This window comes from Mirounga leonina, unplaced genomic scaffold (genome assembly GCF_011800145.1).
Source record: "Mirounga leonina isolate KUSES-001 unplaced genomic scaffold, KU_Mleo_1.0 Mir_99, whole genome shotgun sequence".
Taxonomy (NCBI): Eukaryota; Metazoa; Chordata; class Mammalia; order Carnivora; family Phocidae; genus Mirounga; species Mirounga leonina.
In genome coordinates, this window is record NW_023270971.1 from 2,514,452 (window position 1) to 2,530,372 (window position 15,921).

At 42.2% G+C, this 15,921-nt stretch overlaps 1 protein-coding gene across 1 annotated transcript in view; it reads left to right on the forward strand.

Moving 5' to 3' along the window:
• The first annotated feature begins 936 nt into the window (after positions 1 to 936).
• Positions 937 to 15,921, forward strand: part of LOC118006810 (integrin alpha-2) — a 101,826-nt gene continuing 86,841 nt past the window's right edge. The window contains exon 1 of the mRNA XM_034999611.1: positions 937 to 1,083. Within this exon, the coding sequence (XP_034855502.1) occupies positions 1,026 to 1,083 (58 nt within the window). The 5' untranslated portion in view covers positions 937 to 1,025. The remainder of the gene's footprint in view (positions 1,084 to 15,921) is intronic.

Below are 15,921 nucleotides of genomic sequence, written 5' to 3' on the forward strand. Positions count from 1 at the left end.
TTTTTTTAAAAAAAGAAAAGAGAATATCCTATTTCTTAGGTTGGTAAGTAAAAATCTCAGATATGGTTACAGAATGTCCTTTTTTCCAGATCTGAAACTCAAATAATGGAATAAAATGGTCATGGTGTAATACAAAAAGGAAGAGTCACAAGTTCATATATGGGTTCTCACTCGTCTCTGTGTCTTGAAGTAAATCGCTTAAACTTAGTAATCAGATCAGCTGCTTAGTATCTTGGAGGAGAGGAATGAATGAGGATTTATCACACACACACACACACACACACACACACACACACACACACGGTGCTTTTGCAACAGGTCTTGCTTAAATATACCTCGGATAATCATAACTTGTGAGCAGATCTTCTTTCCTGTCGAGTTTGTTTCTAACCTGGTCATTCTGCACTTATTTTTGTCCGTTTCTCCACCCACTTGAGAAAAGCAGAGAGAGCCACGCACGGCGCCACCCGTAAAAGCGTGGCTTTGGGCTCGCGGCGCCCCCAACCCCCCCCCCCGCCCCTTCCACCTCTGCTTGGAGCCTGGAGCCACGAAGGGCTGCAGAAGGGCCAAGGTTCTCCGGGGGACCCGGGTTCCCTGCGGGCGGGCGGGCGGCAGGCCGGCCGAGAGGGGCGGGGTAGTGACAGGCCGGCTCCCGCCCGTCGGATGTGCCCGGCCAGTCTGGTGCAGGGCAGGAAAAAGGCCAGGCTCGCGGACCCCAGCCCCGCGGCCTCCGGGTTCCCCCAGGCCCGGGCCGGAACCGCGCGGGGGAGTTCAGGTGTGGTTTCCAGGGGTGTGGTTGAGCGCAGGTGCCCGCGGGGCGCAGGAACTGGGCTCGGTGGGGCGGGGCCGGGGCAGATCCGGTGTTTGCCGTGGCCGAGGGGCGGGCCGGGGCGGGCCTTGGCGTCCCAGGAGCTGCCAGGCAACTTTTCCCTGCCCTCACCCCGGCGGGCGAGAGAAGCTCTCGGGACGGCTTCTGGAGTCCCTCCGCAAACCGCGAGCAGCTACCGTCCCCCCGCAGGCTCAGGATGCGTCCAGGACGGACAGGGGGCGCGCCGTTGCGGCTGGTGTTAGTGCTCAGTCAAGGTAAGCGAGGAGTTCGCTCTCCAGCAGCTGCCCGAGGGACCTGCGCGGGTCCCTGGGGCAGGAGGGAGGAGTTTTGCGGGATGAGGGGGCAGGCAGCGCGCCTCTCTGCTCGGATTCCACGTGGCCCTAGGCTCCCAGCCATCCAGAGCCGGAGAGAGAGAGACTCCCCACATTCCCTCCCTCCCCCGCCTGGTGTCCCCATAAGGCGTGTCTCACCCTGTCTGTGAAGCACCCTTCAAAGTCAGCTCCTGCGCGCTTTGGTTTTAGACACACGTGCACGCACACACATGCACAGAGGGAGTGGAGACTAAGGCGACTGTCCTGAAGATGGAGAGTCCTGCAGCCCGGCGTAGACAGCAGGTGCCGCCCGGGACCCACACCAGAGGGTTCTTCGGGTCCCGGGAATCCGGTTCTGGGAAGCAGCATGCACCACCTCAGCGCCATACCCGGTGGCTTTGCAGGAGCCTGGGAGCCCGAAATGCTTGTTTTTCAACCCGAGGGTGTGAATTATGCTTCCATTTCTTCAGGCTGCAGCACGGATGTTTCTAGCCTTAGAGGACATAGAAAAACCTAGTGCCTCTTAAATACTCGGCAGAAGGGAATTCTTCCTTCCAAGGGAATTCTTCCTTCCCTTCTGCCTTCCTCTAATTGTTGTAACGTTTCTGTTCAACTTGATATAAACTTAGGCCAGGAAAAGTTCTTTTTACTTTCTTGATCATAGCTGCTGCCAACAAGAGAATTAAGTAAAGCGGTGAGAGTGAGGCCCACCCATCGCCTTCTGCACTAAGTTGTGCGACCCTCATCCATCAAGTGTACCTTCTCCAGACCTTTTCCAGAGCCTAGTGTGTGCTTACTGTAAGAACTTTAGTTTACTGGGAGGAAGGGGGCCACATTTGTATTTTGTAGTTTGAACAGCTATCAAAACAAAAAAATGGTCTCTGATTTTCAAGTGTTTTTACAAAGAATATAAATATTTCCTAATACATATAAATATTTCCTATTCCCCTTTGAGGCGTTTAGCCAGGTTATTCTTTATTATGGAAGAAACCTAATCCAGATAACCCTGTAGCATTTTCTCCCAGTCTGAGATAATAGAGAAATAGCACCACTATCCCCAACCCCAGCAGAAACTAGGCATCATTAGGTTTTCTGTCCAACCCTTTGTGTGGTGCTTCGTGGATATTCTGTGCTGGTACCCAAAGAGTGTGTTTTGAGGGACCATCAACCCTAATCTAGGGGTTTCAAATAAAGTTGGATTCACGCTGAAAATCAGTCCCTGGAACACCACGACCTTCCCAAGAACTAATAGACATTTAAATCCAAGGTTTATATCTCTCTTTAATTACCCATTATTAACAGAAGCAATGGAAACATAACATCATTTTCTTTTTTTTTTTTTTAAGATTTTTATTTATTTATTTGAGAGAGAGAGAGAGAATGAGAGACAGAGAGCACGAGAGGGAAGAGGGCAGAGGGAGAAGCAGGCTCCCTGCCGAGCAGGGAGCCCGATGTGGGACTCGATCGTGGGACTCGATCATGGGACTCGATCGTGGGACTCGATCCCGGGACTCCAGGATCACGACCTGAGCCGAAGGCAGTCGCTTAACCAACTGAGCCACCCAGGCGCCCCAACATCATTTTCTTATCTTTGAAGTGTTGAGGCTTGTTTTTTAAAGAGCAGTGAGAAATACTTTAGTGGAATGTGTTGCTGCAAGGCATGAAGTCAGGTATAGAGGTTTTTAACCTGGAGGTAGTTAATAAGGACAAATCAGTGCAAGCAAGCAGAGGTGATTTAAAATGACATCTGTAAAAATGATTTTTTAATATTTATTCCTTCCTTCTGTTCCAGTTATTTGCATACTCAAGAAACAAATTTTCTCTAAATTCAGGATGATCATAATCAAGCTTGGGCATTTATGATATCAATCCAGGTTCCCAGAGAAGCAACATCACTTTCTGATACCATGAATATCCCAAATTAACAAAGAATAATTAAATCTCGAGGTCAGTGATAGCTGAAGTTTTTTGGCATTACCCTACGTATGTAAAATTTTTGAGTATTCATCATTACTATACACATACATATATGTTTATAAATTATATACAAGTACAACTGTGTAATATAAATATTACAAATATAAATACCAAAAATGAGAATGTAAAAAGCATATGTGTATGTATGTGTGTTTATACATCTCACATCCTGTCCAGCATACATGCCAACCACTGTGGAAACTTAAAACCCTCAAATCTCATTTTAACATTTAGAGTCAAATTTACTTTCTGTAAACCTTCTCATGGGTGTTTAAGAGAAAGCAGTGCTCAAAGTTCAGTTTCCTCTTTATCACCTTGCATTGATCACTCCTTGGTTTAAGTGCTTATAGTCATTGAAACGGTAACTGGCAGATGAAGGATGGAAGAGAAAGGCCATAAGGGGCCTAGATCATTCATAATCTAAATGATAGGTCCATAGCGGAAAGGAAAATGGAATTTTAAAGTGCACAGTGACACTTATATTCTCCATTGTGCTGCCAGACCACAGATAATCCTCATCTTCTCTCCCTGCCCCAGAGTCTTTACCGAATACTTTCAAATCCTCTCCCTCACTCTCTTTCACAAGCTCATCTGTTTAGCCCAGTCCTTGGTGTTTTGACTTCCATCTGGGATCATTGTCTTCATTCTCCCAGTACTCTCTGGGCCAGTTCCCCACTCAAGTCAGAATCCCCAGCCAGACTCCTCTTCTGGTTCCGGATCAGTATTTCCATCCGCTACCATCTCCACCCAGATGTCAAATAAGCATGAGCTCAGTGCGTCCTCAACTGAAGTCAAAACACCTGCCCTCTAGAATTCTCTCCTGTCTTGTCTGCTGTTGGTTACAGGGCAGCAGCATTCGCATGCAAACACGAAAACCAGAAATCTTCTCCCTTGTTTCAACTTGACAGCCTATCTCCAAGTTCTGTCCATCTTCCCCACCTTATGCAACTTCTGCCACCACCCAGTTCAGGCCCTTTCTTTCTTTGTGTTTGGACAACTGTAAACTGGTTTTCCTGTTTTTATCTCTTATCCCTCTGCTCCATTCTTCTCGTGGTCACCAGCATTATCTTTCTAAACACTTATTTGTATCCAATCAACCCCTTGCTTCAAAAATTCGGTGGCTCTCCATCTCCTGTCAGAGTGAAGTCCAGATTTCTTGGCCTGGCCTAAAAAGTCCTTCACCATCTGGCTGCAGTCTGTCCTGCCTATTCTGGCTTTTTCTCTGCTACACTCCTCATGCACACATATCAACGCAAGTACACATACTGCACATAGGCATGGGCATGATGCACATGCCCCAAAGCCGTGGAGATACACCTATACACCCTTCTGTGTTCTGACTGCACTTGATCAGACCATATTTAGTGTTATTTTCCAGACTATTCCCTTTGCCTTCACTGCCTTGATGCTTTTTCCCTTTTCCTCTTACCCCTTTGCAACTCACCATTGCCCCAAGACAACCCCAAGCAAAATTATAAAGTAGGGAAGTTTTTTCTTTTATGACTAAAAGGGAAGTCTGAGGTCATCTCTCATTTCTGGGACTGACCCTAAACTGCCTCAGCACCTCCATGGCCATAAACCACCATCTTATAAAGTAACTCCCCACCCCATGGCTCTCCAGCTACACCTGCCCAACCATGACTATGCTTTGCTCCCTTAAGTCCTGGTTCATGAGCCTCTGTTTGATTTAAATTCAGGCACTGGGGCTCAGGATCAGTATTTAAAAGCAATTATTCAAACATTTCTTATGTACAGCCAGATTTGAAAGTAATTGCTTAAATATTAGGGCTGTATCTCATCTTTCCTAACAAATTAAAATTCCAGTATTGCCTGTTCCACCTTGTTATGAGATGACCTCCAAGACAGGTAGGTTTCAACATCAAGAATCAGTGAATGCGTCAGTTCAAATGAATTCCCTCTATAGTGGGTGATGACTATTCCTGTCTAAATGTGCTAATGGCCATGGGCCTATTAAAAGGAATAAGCCTGTGAATGTAAAGAGATGAGCTTCCAATGATGGAATTTTAGACATTTAGCAAAATAAAGGCACAAATTCAAGTCAGTATATCAAAAATAAAGTATTTCAGGAAGAATGGGGAAAATATCGGGGACCAAAGTTATCATCCTGATGTCGTGTGAATGTTCCCACTTAAGTTAAAAGCTTTGGTTTGGACTATCAGCCTTGCTTAGCTTGGGATGTTACTGAAAGATTCAGCACAGCATAAAAGAGAAGGAACCACAGAAGGCTGTCATTCTAATTGGCAAGTCAAAGATAGGAGGGGTTTTGTGGGGTTTTTTTTTTTTTTTTTCATTTGTTATGGTGACTAATGATTTACCTGAACACACAGAAGAATATCTCTCTAAAAAGAAGACTCTTAATACTGTAAATCCTGAAACAAGAGATTCTGTATGTGAAAATGATTCCTATGATGGCCCTTCAGATGATCCATAGGTGCTTTGTTCATCTGGCTATAGTGAATTCCATAAAACTAGCATTTGAACATATTTTTATGCAGTAACTGTTTCATGGAAGGCAATGTGCTAGGCTCAGCCATAGGAAACTTGAAACATGGTCCAGAGAGTTTACAGTCTATTTGGAAACAAGTCCAAACATGAGGGAGGGACACTGTCTCAGCCCCTGGAAGATACCTAGCCAATTTCAGCCCCTGCCCTCCTCCTTTCTGACAGAAGTTCGGTGACTGCCTCCTAGTCGGAGCAGCTAAGAGAGCGGGGCCCTCAAGGGGCTTGCACTGGGCCATTCCTAGTTGTCCCATGCTTCTCTCCAGTGTCTGATTTAGACATGGGCATGTGATGGCAATGAGATATGGAGGGAGATATGCTTGGAGACTTTTGGGAAAGAATTTTTCATTCTTAAGAGAGATACTGGATAAGAAACATACTGCCAGGGTCTAAAGGTGAAGCTTGGGATAGCTGTAGCCATCTTACAGCCATGATACTAGCTAGCTTGAGGATAAAGCCAGTACACTGGCCCAGGGGAAAGATAGAAAGCAGGCCCTTGATATGGTCTTTGAGTTTCTGAATTATTGAAATTTAGAGCCCTCTCTTTGTGCCTAAAAAAATGTCTGTATAATTTAAAACTTGGTTATGTTGTTTTCATCATATTGTGTTGTTGTCTATGCTTATAACAGAGATATCTAACATATATTTCTGTGATGTAATAGATATCATTTGGTTATATATAATTAATTGCTAAATCGGTAGTACAGAATTTAGTGTTGAGTTCAGAGGATAGAGAAATGTCACTGTGATGCATTTAAGTATCAAGCCTCCTGGCGAGTCTTCATGGGCACATGAAAGAATCTTTACAATTCAAATCTACTGTGAAGGACCTCAGAGGTCAGAGTCCAGTTCTCCCCCTTTAAAATGGCTGCCAGTGATAATAATATAGGACAGAGAGTAACATAGCCAGGAATGGGACCCAAGTCTCCTAATTCCTGGATCAGATGTTTTAGATGCTTGACTAGGAAAGGAGAAGGTCATTATGTCCAGAACACACTGTTCAAGGTATTCACAGAGGGTAAAAGGGTGAGAGGGTGAGAGTTAGTAGGCACTTGACCCTAAATGGCCTTGTAAACTGTGGTAAGGAGCATGGATTTTTGAGGACAATGGGAAGGTTTTGAAGAGCCTTAGCAGGGGAGTGACATGATCAGATTGGCTCCTTGGGTAGATCACTCTGGAGGCAAGGAAGATGGTGGATTGAATGGAGGCCAGACTGAAAGCACCAAAAGCACTTAGGAAAAACTGGTTCTGGTCTTGGTTTTAGCTTAGTGCACAATTGGGGGATGATGGTGCAAAATTCAGTAGCAGTAGGGAAAGATCACAGGGAACAAATCTGAAAAGTAGTTAGGGAGAGTGGACAGGATTTGGTGAGGATTTACTATGGTGGCAGCAAGTGAGGGAGAAGACAAGCCTGAGCCCTAGGTTTTGGCTGTAGACAACTCAGTGAGCTGCTACTGAGACGGGGAAGGCAAGGAAAAAAGGCAACTTAGATGAAAAAGATCATCAGTTCACCTTGACGGGTTGTTTGAGACATCCAGGTGCACATGTCTAGTAGGTAGATAGTTATATATATACAGCAGTATTAGAAGCAGGAGAGAGAACAACAGGGGATAGAGATTTAGGAGTCAGAGGCAACTAGAGTCATTGAGGACATGGTGTTGATGAGTCAGGCAGAGACCAGAAGACAGCTTTGGCCACAAGAGGAGGGATTACCTGATGGAGTCAGGTGAGGAGGAGGAGGAGCCAGGGAGAGAGGAGCAGTGAGAGTAGTAAGCAGAAAGAAGACTGCAGGAAGTAGGGCGCCACACAAATATCCTGAGAGGGAAGAGTTGGTTGGTAGGATCAGCTTGTTCACAGAAGTCAAACATGTCGAACAGCCTTGACGAAGGCAGTCTCCATGGGGCGAAAAGCTGAAGCCAGAGGGGAGTGGGCTGAGGAGTCAGTTCACCGTGAGGAAATGCAGGCAGCATCCGGAAGTTAGGCACTAAAAGAGGAGAGGGAGTGGCAGAGGGACAGGACGGGAGAGACTTGCATAAACAGACCAACAAACATGGGAGAGACTTGCATAAAAATGATTATAATGAGATTTTTTTTTTTTTTTTGCTTCTATTACTTAGGTTATTGCATGGTCTACTTGTGAATTTTGAGAACTGCATTGAGGCATCTGCATATGTGGCAGGAGTCCCTAGAGGGGGAGAGACTGGGGGAAAGGACGAGCGCTGACATCCAATGCAAAGGGGTCGTCAGAGAGAAAGGGGGGGCAGAATTGTAGGGCCGCAACAGCAGCACCTCTGGCAACAGCTTCAAAGCCACAGATGCCTGTATGAAGGAAGGCAGAGTGGGTTTTGGGGTCTGACATGGAGAAGACATGAACTGATGAGACAGGTGAAGTTGATGACTTTGAGGGGTGCAGAGGGAGACAGCCCAGCCGTGGGAATTGGCACCCCCCACCCTCCAGGGTGGCTGCTTGGACCGATGAGGGAGCCCTTGTATATGTTTATGTTTCAGAGCAGACTTACCATGCTAAAATAGCTGTAATTAATAAGCTTTGCATGGTTTTTAGGGTGCATAATATATAACAGTGTTCAAATTCTGGTTGCAGAATTAATATCTGTGCTTTAATCAGATTTCTGAAGAAACAAAGAAGTTCTTTTAGAGTTATAGATAGGTTTCTCCAGTTAAGCTTTTAGTTCTTTATTTCTATCCAGTATAATAAATATCCTCAAAGTCATCTTTTCAGAAATCATAGTCCCATAGAACACAGAGAATTAGAGTTGGCTTTGAAAGGTTCTGTTAGTAAAATATTAAAGCCTTTTATTCTGTGTAACTCAGCGGTGTTTTCAAAGTGTTTTAAAACATTTTCATTTAATCATACAAATTAGAAAAGAAATTAATGCCGACTCTTAATTTTGTTAAAGTTATCATTAGTTCAAAGTACTTATAGTCAAGTATTTTTTCCAGTCTGTACCTGCTGACTCTTGTACATATAAATTACATTAACTAACCAGTACAAACTTGAACTGTATATTTTGCTAATGTTTTCAGGGCCACAGAATATGGGGACTGTTAATAGTTTTCAAATATATTGTTCTTCCTTTGAAAGAGTTGTCTGCTTTGTTGTCCAAACAGTTCACTGCAACTGTGCAATTTTGTTGGTGAAAATTCCCGCATTATTATTCTATGTTCTGAAAGAGTAACTGCAGTTCTTCTTTTTAGGAGTTTAAAGTGACTAGAGATAGTTTTTATACCACAGAAGCCATACATACTCCTGATCATTGAAAAGCTTTCTGTATAAAAATGAGGTTAATGTTTAAACAGAGCCATGGAAATAAAGGAGTGATAGACACTGTATTGTCAGCATAAGAGATTATTTCATTGTGTTTTGAAAAGCATGAGCAAAGCTCTTGCGCCCATGGATGCCTTGAACATTGACAGTTGTCATTCCCTCTCATTCATTTGAAGGTGGCCTTTGTTTGTCTTTGTGCACGCCTGATCTCATTCCCATGGATACAGTGTAGAAATGCAGACTGGCTTCTGGTCAGCTCAGTCAGACAACTCTATTCCAAATTGTTGACCAGTTACCTTCAGGTCCTTACCAAATAGCTTCATGGACGCTTGTTAGAATATGGACACTGAATCTTTGGGCTTCTATAACCTTTCCAAAGCCATATTCCAAATGCTAGTGTATAAACAGATCTCTCAAAACAATTGACTTAGTTTTTCTATGTACTTATTAACATTGTTGTGGGGAAAAAAAAGAATAACTTAGCCTTGGAAATTGGGATACTTCTATGTGATCTTTATTTACTTTTCAGCATAAAAATGTAATAGCTTGAATAAAAAAGGCTTAATAAAAAATTGAAAGATGATTAAATAAGTAATTTATGTAAATGTCATAGTGTCTTAGTCCATTTGGATTTCTATAACAAAATACCACAGACTGGGTGGCTTTCATGATTCTAGAGGCTGGAAGTCCAGGATCGAGGCACCAGGTTGGTCATGTTTCTGGCAAGAGGCCTCCCCTTTTTCGAAGCTGGTGGAAGGGGCTGGAGTCTCTCTGGAGCCTCTTTTATAAGGCACCAATCCCATTCATGAGGGTGAAGCCTAAGCACATCTCAAAGGCCCCACTTCCTAACACCATCATCTTTGGGGGTTAGGATTTCAACATATGAAGTTAGGGTGGGGAAGGGGGACACAAACATTCAGACCATAGCACATAGTAATTAAGAAACCCCTTTATCATCACAGTATTTAATTTTTGCCCCGAAATTATCAGACATCATTTTATCATTACTTTTTTGTTATGGTCTAAGTGAGATACGGCCTTAACCCTTTTTAAGAGTGCAGTCCTCACGGTCTCTTACCTTTGTCTGTGTTCTCTTTTTGTGAAATACTCTCTATCCCTCAACCCATCTTCTGCACATCATTTATGTGTCAACAGCATTGAGGCTCATGCACCCCAAGAAACCTTCCCAACCCCAATTCAGTTTGGGTGTTCCCCGCATGTTCATAGCACTTGTCACTTACTATTTCAAAAATCCATTTACTCAGCTCTCACCCCCATCAATTGCAAATTCTGAGAAGACAGGGCCCATGTCCTTTTCACTTGGGCCCAGCTGAATTTTGTTGAGTGAGTGATGACAGTCTGAGACATGTATGGCAACTCCTGTCATACACGGAGGAAAGGCACACTTTCTGAATGAAGGCCAAGTGGAAAACTTCCTAGTTCTTTCCAATTAGAATATGCAAAAAAGCCTCTATGTGCAGATTTATCTGAATTGGTTAAAATATTTCTTGCATTGATCTTTTTCTTCCTTCACTTCTTTGGCAGAGTTTGTTTGCTTTTAAAATGTCTCTTCTTTGCCTTGAAATGTGCAACTAGGCTAGCTCTATTGACAAGTAACAAGATGAATCAAAGCATGAGCATGGTATAAACATCCTTTTGTCCCCAAAGCGCTCATTTCCCTACTCTCTTCTCATAAAGCAGCACCCATAATTTAGCTTCAGCGGACTCTCTCTTCCACTGAATACCTTCTTTAAAATCACCTTCAATCCTATTTATCACAGTATTCCCAAGACCTGGCATATAGTAAGTGCTCAAAAAAAATGATTGGTAAAAAAAATTTTTTTTTAAGATTTTATTTATTTATTTGACAGAGAGAGACACAGCGAGAGAGGGAACACAAGCAGGGGGAGTGGGAGAGGGAGAAGCAGGCTTCCCACAGAGCAGGGAGCCCGATGCCGGGCTCGATCCCAGGACCCTGGGATCATGGCCTGAGCCGAAGGCAGACGCTTAACAACTGAGCCACCCAGCCATCCCAATTGGTAAAAAAAAAAATTTTTAATAAACCTAAAACTAGGGACATCTGGGTGGCTCAGTCAGTTAAGTGTCTGCCTTTGGCTCAGCTCATGATCCCAGGGTCTTGGGATCGAGTCCCGTGTCAGGCTCCTTGCTCAGAGGGGAGCCTGCTTCTCCCTCTGCCTGCCACTCCCCCTGCTTGTGCTCTCTCTCTCTCTCTCACAAATAAACAAATAAAATTTTTAAAAAATATAAAAATAAACATAAAACTAGAACTCAGATAACTGTGAGGTACATAAGTCCATTGAAATACTAAACTTGATTAATAGTTTCAGAATATTAAAGCTGAATGTTTTAATATCCTTATAGGAAAATGACATACTAAAATAGTCATCTTAACAGAAAAAGTATTTGTATTTCTCTCTTTTGACATTTATAAGTGTGAAAGTAACTTTTTATAGATACACTTACCATATGTATGGAAATGATTGGTAAAAAATACACTTTTTTTTCACTTGATATCTTTTGTACAATTCTATATGGGCTTTGTATTTACAGCTTTGCATTAATGCATCCTGCCATATCATGGCTAGCTATTGTTTCATTGTTGGATATTTAGGTTGTTTCCTGTGGCCTTTTTCCCCTACTGTAAATAATGTGGCTATAAATATCATTGTGCAAGAAGCTTTTTCTTTCCTTTTTCCTTTTGGACAGTTTCCAGAGGGGGCATTACTGGGTCAAAGATTATTTGTATTTTTTAGCTCTTGTTGTGGAGTGAACAGTGTAGGCCTCAATAATGTGTGAATTTACAAATTTCACCAACGTTAGGTTTTAATTCACCTTTTGTAGTTTTTTTTTAACTTTTTTTAGTTTGGTGGATGTAAAATGATGCTTCAGTCTTTATATTCATTAGGGTGTACTTTTTAAGTTACAATGTAAAAATGCCTGTCTTTTGAAAAATATGTGTAGATTAGGATATTCTAGAATTTAGGCCTAGAAGAACATCAAGAGATCATCTAGGAAATGCCTCAGTTTAATAATAATCAGCTTTTGAAATGACTGAAGCCCAGGACTCCAGCCTGCAGTGTTCTGTCCAACATTCAAAATGCTCTTAGAATTTCTTCCGAAAATCTCTTTGACAACCCCCTCCCCCCTTTAGTGACCTATTTCCCATAGGCTGATTATAATCCATTTCACTTGGGGAGTGGCAGACCTCTAGTTAAGATTTCCATGCTTCCATGGGTCAGACCGGTTTAGGGGGAGAGAGAGGACATTCTGTTTGCCAGAGCACTTGACTTCAAGCAACCAAATTTGGAGATTGTTCTGGTGAGCTTTTGCCATGTAAGCCCTCACCCTAAAACTTAGTGGCTCAAAATGACAACCATCATTTGTTATCTCTCACGGTTTCTTGAGTAGGACTTTGGGAATAGCTTGGCTGGGCAGTTCTGGCCTGAGGTTTCTCATGTGGTTACTGTCAGAGGGCGGGCAGCTCTCTCTTTGTGTGGCCCCATCAGGGGGCCTTGCCCTCATGGCACCCTCTGATAGCCTGACTTCCTGCAGGATGACTCAGGCATCCAAAGGCTTGTGTTCCCTCCCTTCCCCCAAACTGGCAGAAACTGCATGGCCTTTTCTAACGTAGACTCAGAAATCATGCAACTTCCTCTATTCATCAAAGCAATCATAAAGTCTCGTCTAGATTCTGAGGAAGGACACTATCCTCTTGATGGGAAGAGTGTCAAGTAATTCCCAGACAGATTTTAAAACCACCGCAGTAACTTAATCAACTTAATGGTGCTTACGAGACAGTTCATTGTTTACATCAGAGTTGCTCAACATGGGCCTTATTGACATTGGGGCCAGAAATTATCTATTCCTGCTGGGCAGGTGGGGGTGGGTGGAGGGGCTGTCCTGTGCACTGTAGGATATTGAGCAGCATCATTGGCCTTCACCCACTAGATGCTGGTAGCCACCCCCCCCCCAAGTGTGACAACCAAAAATAGGTCCAGACATTACAAAGTGCCCCCGAGGGACAAAATTCTCCCAGCTGAGAACAACTACAATAAACAAACGTGTACAGATGTACCTCAGAGACAATGGGGCTTCAGTTCTAGACCCCCACAATAAAGCAAATATTGCAATAAAGTGAGTTAAATAATTTTTTTGTTTTCCAGTGTATACAAAAGTTATGTTTAGACTATACTGTCATCTCTTAAGTGTGTGATAACATTATGTCCCCAAAAAGTACATGCCTTAATTTTAAAATACTTTATTGCTAAAAAGTGCTCATCATCATCTGAGCTTTCAGCAAGTCAGAATCACTGATCACAGATCACCATAACAAATATAATAATAGTGGAAAAGTTTGAAATATTGCAAGAATTACCAAAAGACGACACAGAGACATGAAGTGAGCAAATGCTGTTGGAAAAAAATGTGCCCAATAGACTTGCTAGACACAGGGTTGCCAACAGTCCTTCAATTGGTAAAAACCGCAACCTAAAGCTCAATAAAGTGAAGTGTAATACAACAAAGTGTGCCCGTATTAGGCACATTTAATGTTCGTGGCCTTGTGGAAAGAACTCCAGCACTGAAGAGTAAACTAAATGCCATTTTTCCTGGTGACTTTGCATATCACAGGCGAACTATTCCCTACATTTCTGGGTCAATGGGAGGATCAAAGGGGATTATGAACGGCAAAGTATTTTGCAAACTGGAAAAGCATATACGATGCTATTTTTTAAAAGTCCATATACTTGGTATTCATCTATTTTTATCATCATTCATTTATTGAAGAGATCTGTTTAAGGAACTTTATGTAGTCCGATCCCAGAGCAGCTATGTCAGACCCTGGGGGAATTGGGGAGGATTCAAGGCAGCCCCTCAGGAGCTCTGCTTTTCCATTCTAACATCACTTGTGCAGGTAAAAGGTAGCACCTAGATCCTTACTGAATTTACATTTAACACTGAAAACAGTCTTTTAAAGAAAAATTGCATTTTTCTTAATGAAAGAGGGAAAATGTTATGCTGCTGTAGAAAATGTTAAGCAGTTGTAAAGGTCATCTTATGCTTTTGGATTTTGCACAACCTTTTTTTTTTTTTTTTTTTTTAAGCACTGTAGCTATAAGCCAGGCATCACAGAGCTTAAATCTGTATACGGTATATGGTCATTTCTAGAGAGCCTATAATTTCCAAGTTTACTTGCTTTGCGTTTTTTTAGGGGCAGGAGAGGGCTTTCTACGTTATTTCTGCATTTTTGTCCTTTTAGTATGAAGACAATGCTATTGAAAATGAGTTCCTGTGGTTGTGTATGTGTTCAAATGATCTAATGTGACCTGTGACCATTTGTCATTGTCATAAATATTCTAAGTAATGACTAGCTACACTTTAGAGTTTGAAGTCTGTTTCCAAAGTTTAAAGTCAGGATCTGAGTAACCCCACTTCCTGATTGTGCGACTTCCTGAAGGATCCACCAACTGATGGCTTTTGTGGTACACTTTGGGTATGCCTCAGCAAAATGCAGTAATGTGTCATCCTCCTATCTATTATACACCAGTTCTCAAAAACTTAAATGGAAATTCATTTAGAATATGCTTTTCATGGTAGAGGTGAAGGTGGGATCACAAATTGGTATGTCTTTGTAAACTTCACAAAAATCATGCTATCCTTGGTAACATATAATGATATTAATAGTGAAAAAAACAAACAAAATCAGCTGTCTTTACTAAGTGCTCATCATTTGCTAGGCACTGGGTTGAGAGTTTTAAATGCATTGTCTGATCACGATGAGGTAGATTTGTGTGTTATATCTATTTCACAGGTGAAAAAGTGGTGGCTTATATTTAGGATGAGGAACTTGCCCAAGATCACAGAGCTATTCAAACCCTAAGCTCTTAGGCACTATGAGATACTGTTGGTCTTGCCCAGTATGTGGATTTTTCAGTTTAAAAAAAAAAATCCTTATACTTCTAGCACTGGCATACTTCTGCTACCCCATCACCCCCCAAATAGTCCCTCTTCTTTTCAGGGTTCACCTATAGCTAGATAAATAAAACACAGTTAAATGTTCTCTAAAATTCTAAATAGAAAATAAAATGTCTGTATATTTACTAATCTACCTTTTCATCCATCTATCTGTGTATCTTCTCAGTAGCCTGCATTCAAGCATCTTCCTTTGAACCAGTCCAGAACTCATATTTATTAACTAAGCTGGTCTTTATTGATCTCCCATTATATGTTATTGTTAGATATTGATCTCCCATTATATGTTATTGTTAGATAGAAGGTGAAACAATCAGCAGTTTGTCATTCCAGTTGATTATTATTGATCCATAACCATGGACTGGGCACTCTTCTGAATACTGGGGAATACAGCAGTAAACAACATAGGCAGATTCCCTACTGTTAGGGACAAAAACAGACTTACCATAAAACAAGAGAAGCTTAAGTTTCAGGGACCCTTACTCTGCAGGCCCCTTCCCAAGTGTTCACACAGCCTGACATGGGAAAGTTGAGGTCACTGTCTCTTTTGTGCCCTAACATATTTCAACAAAGATGTCAACAACAAAGTGGTTGAGAAATGTCACCAATTCGAAGATTTTCTGGATTAATCCCTGTAAAGAAAACTTGAGGGAACTTAAAATATTATAGCTCCTGTACGATATTGGAAAACAGTCCTATACATTCACATGACATTACAAATAGGAATTATAAAAATGAAAGGAACTTCTCTTAACTATAAATAATAAACGTTTTTTAAGATTCAACTTACCATGTCTGAGCACCTGGGTGGTGCAGTTGGTTAAGCATCCTACTCTTGGTTTGGGCTCAGGTCATGATCTTGGGGTTATGGGATCAAGCCCTGAGTTAGGCTCTGTGCTCAGTGCAGAGTCTGCTTAAGGCTCTCTCTTCCTCTGCCCTTTCCCACCCACCCTTCTAAAAAATAAATAAATAAATAAATAAATAAATAAATAAATAAATAAATAAAT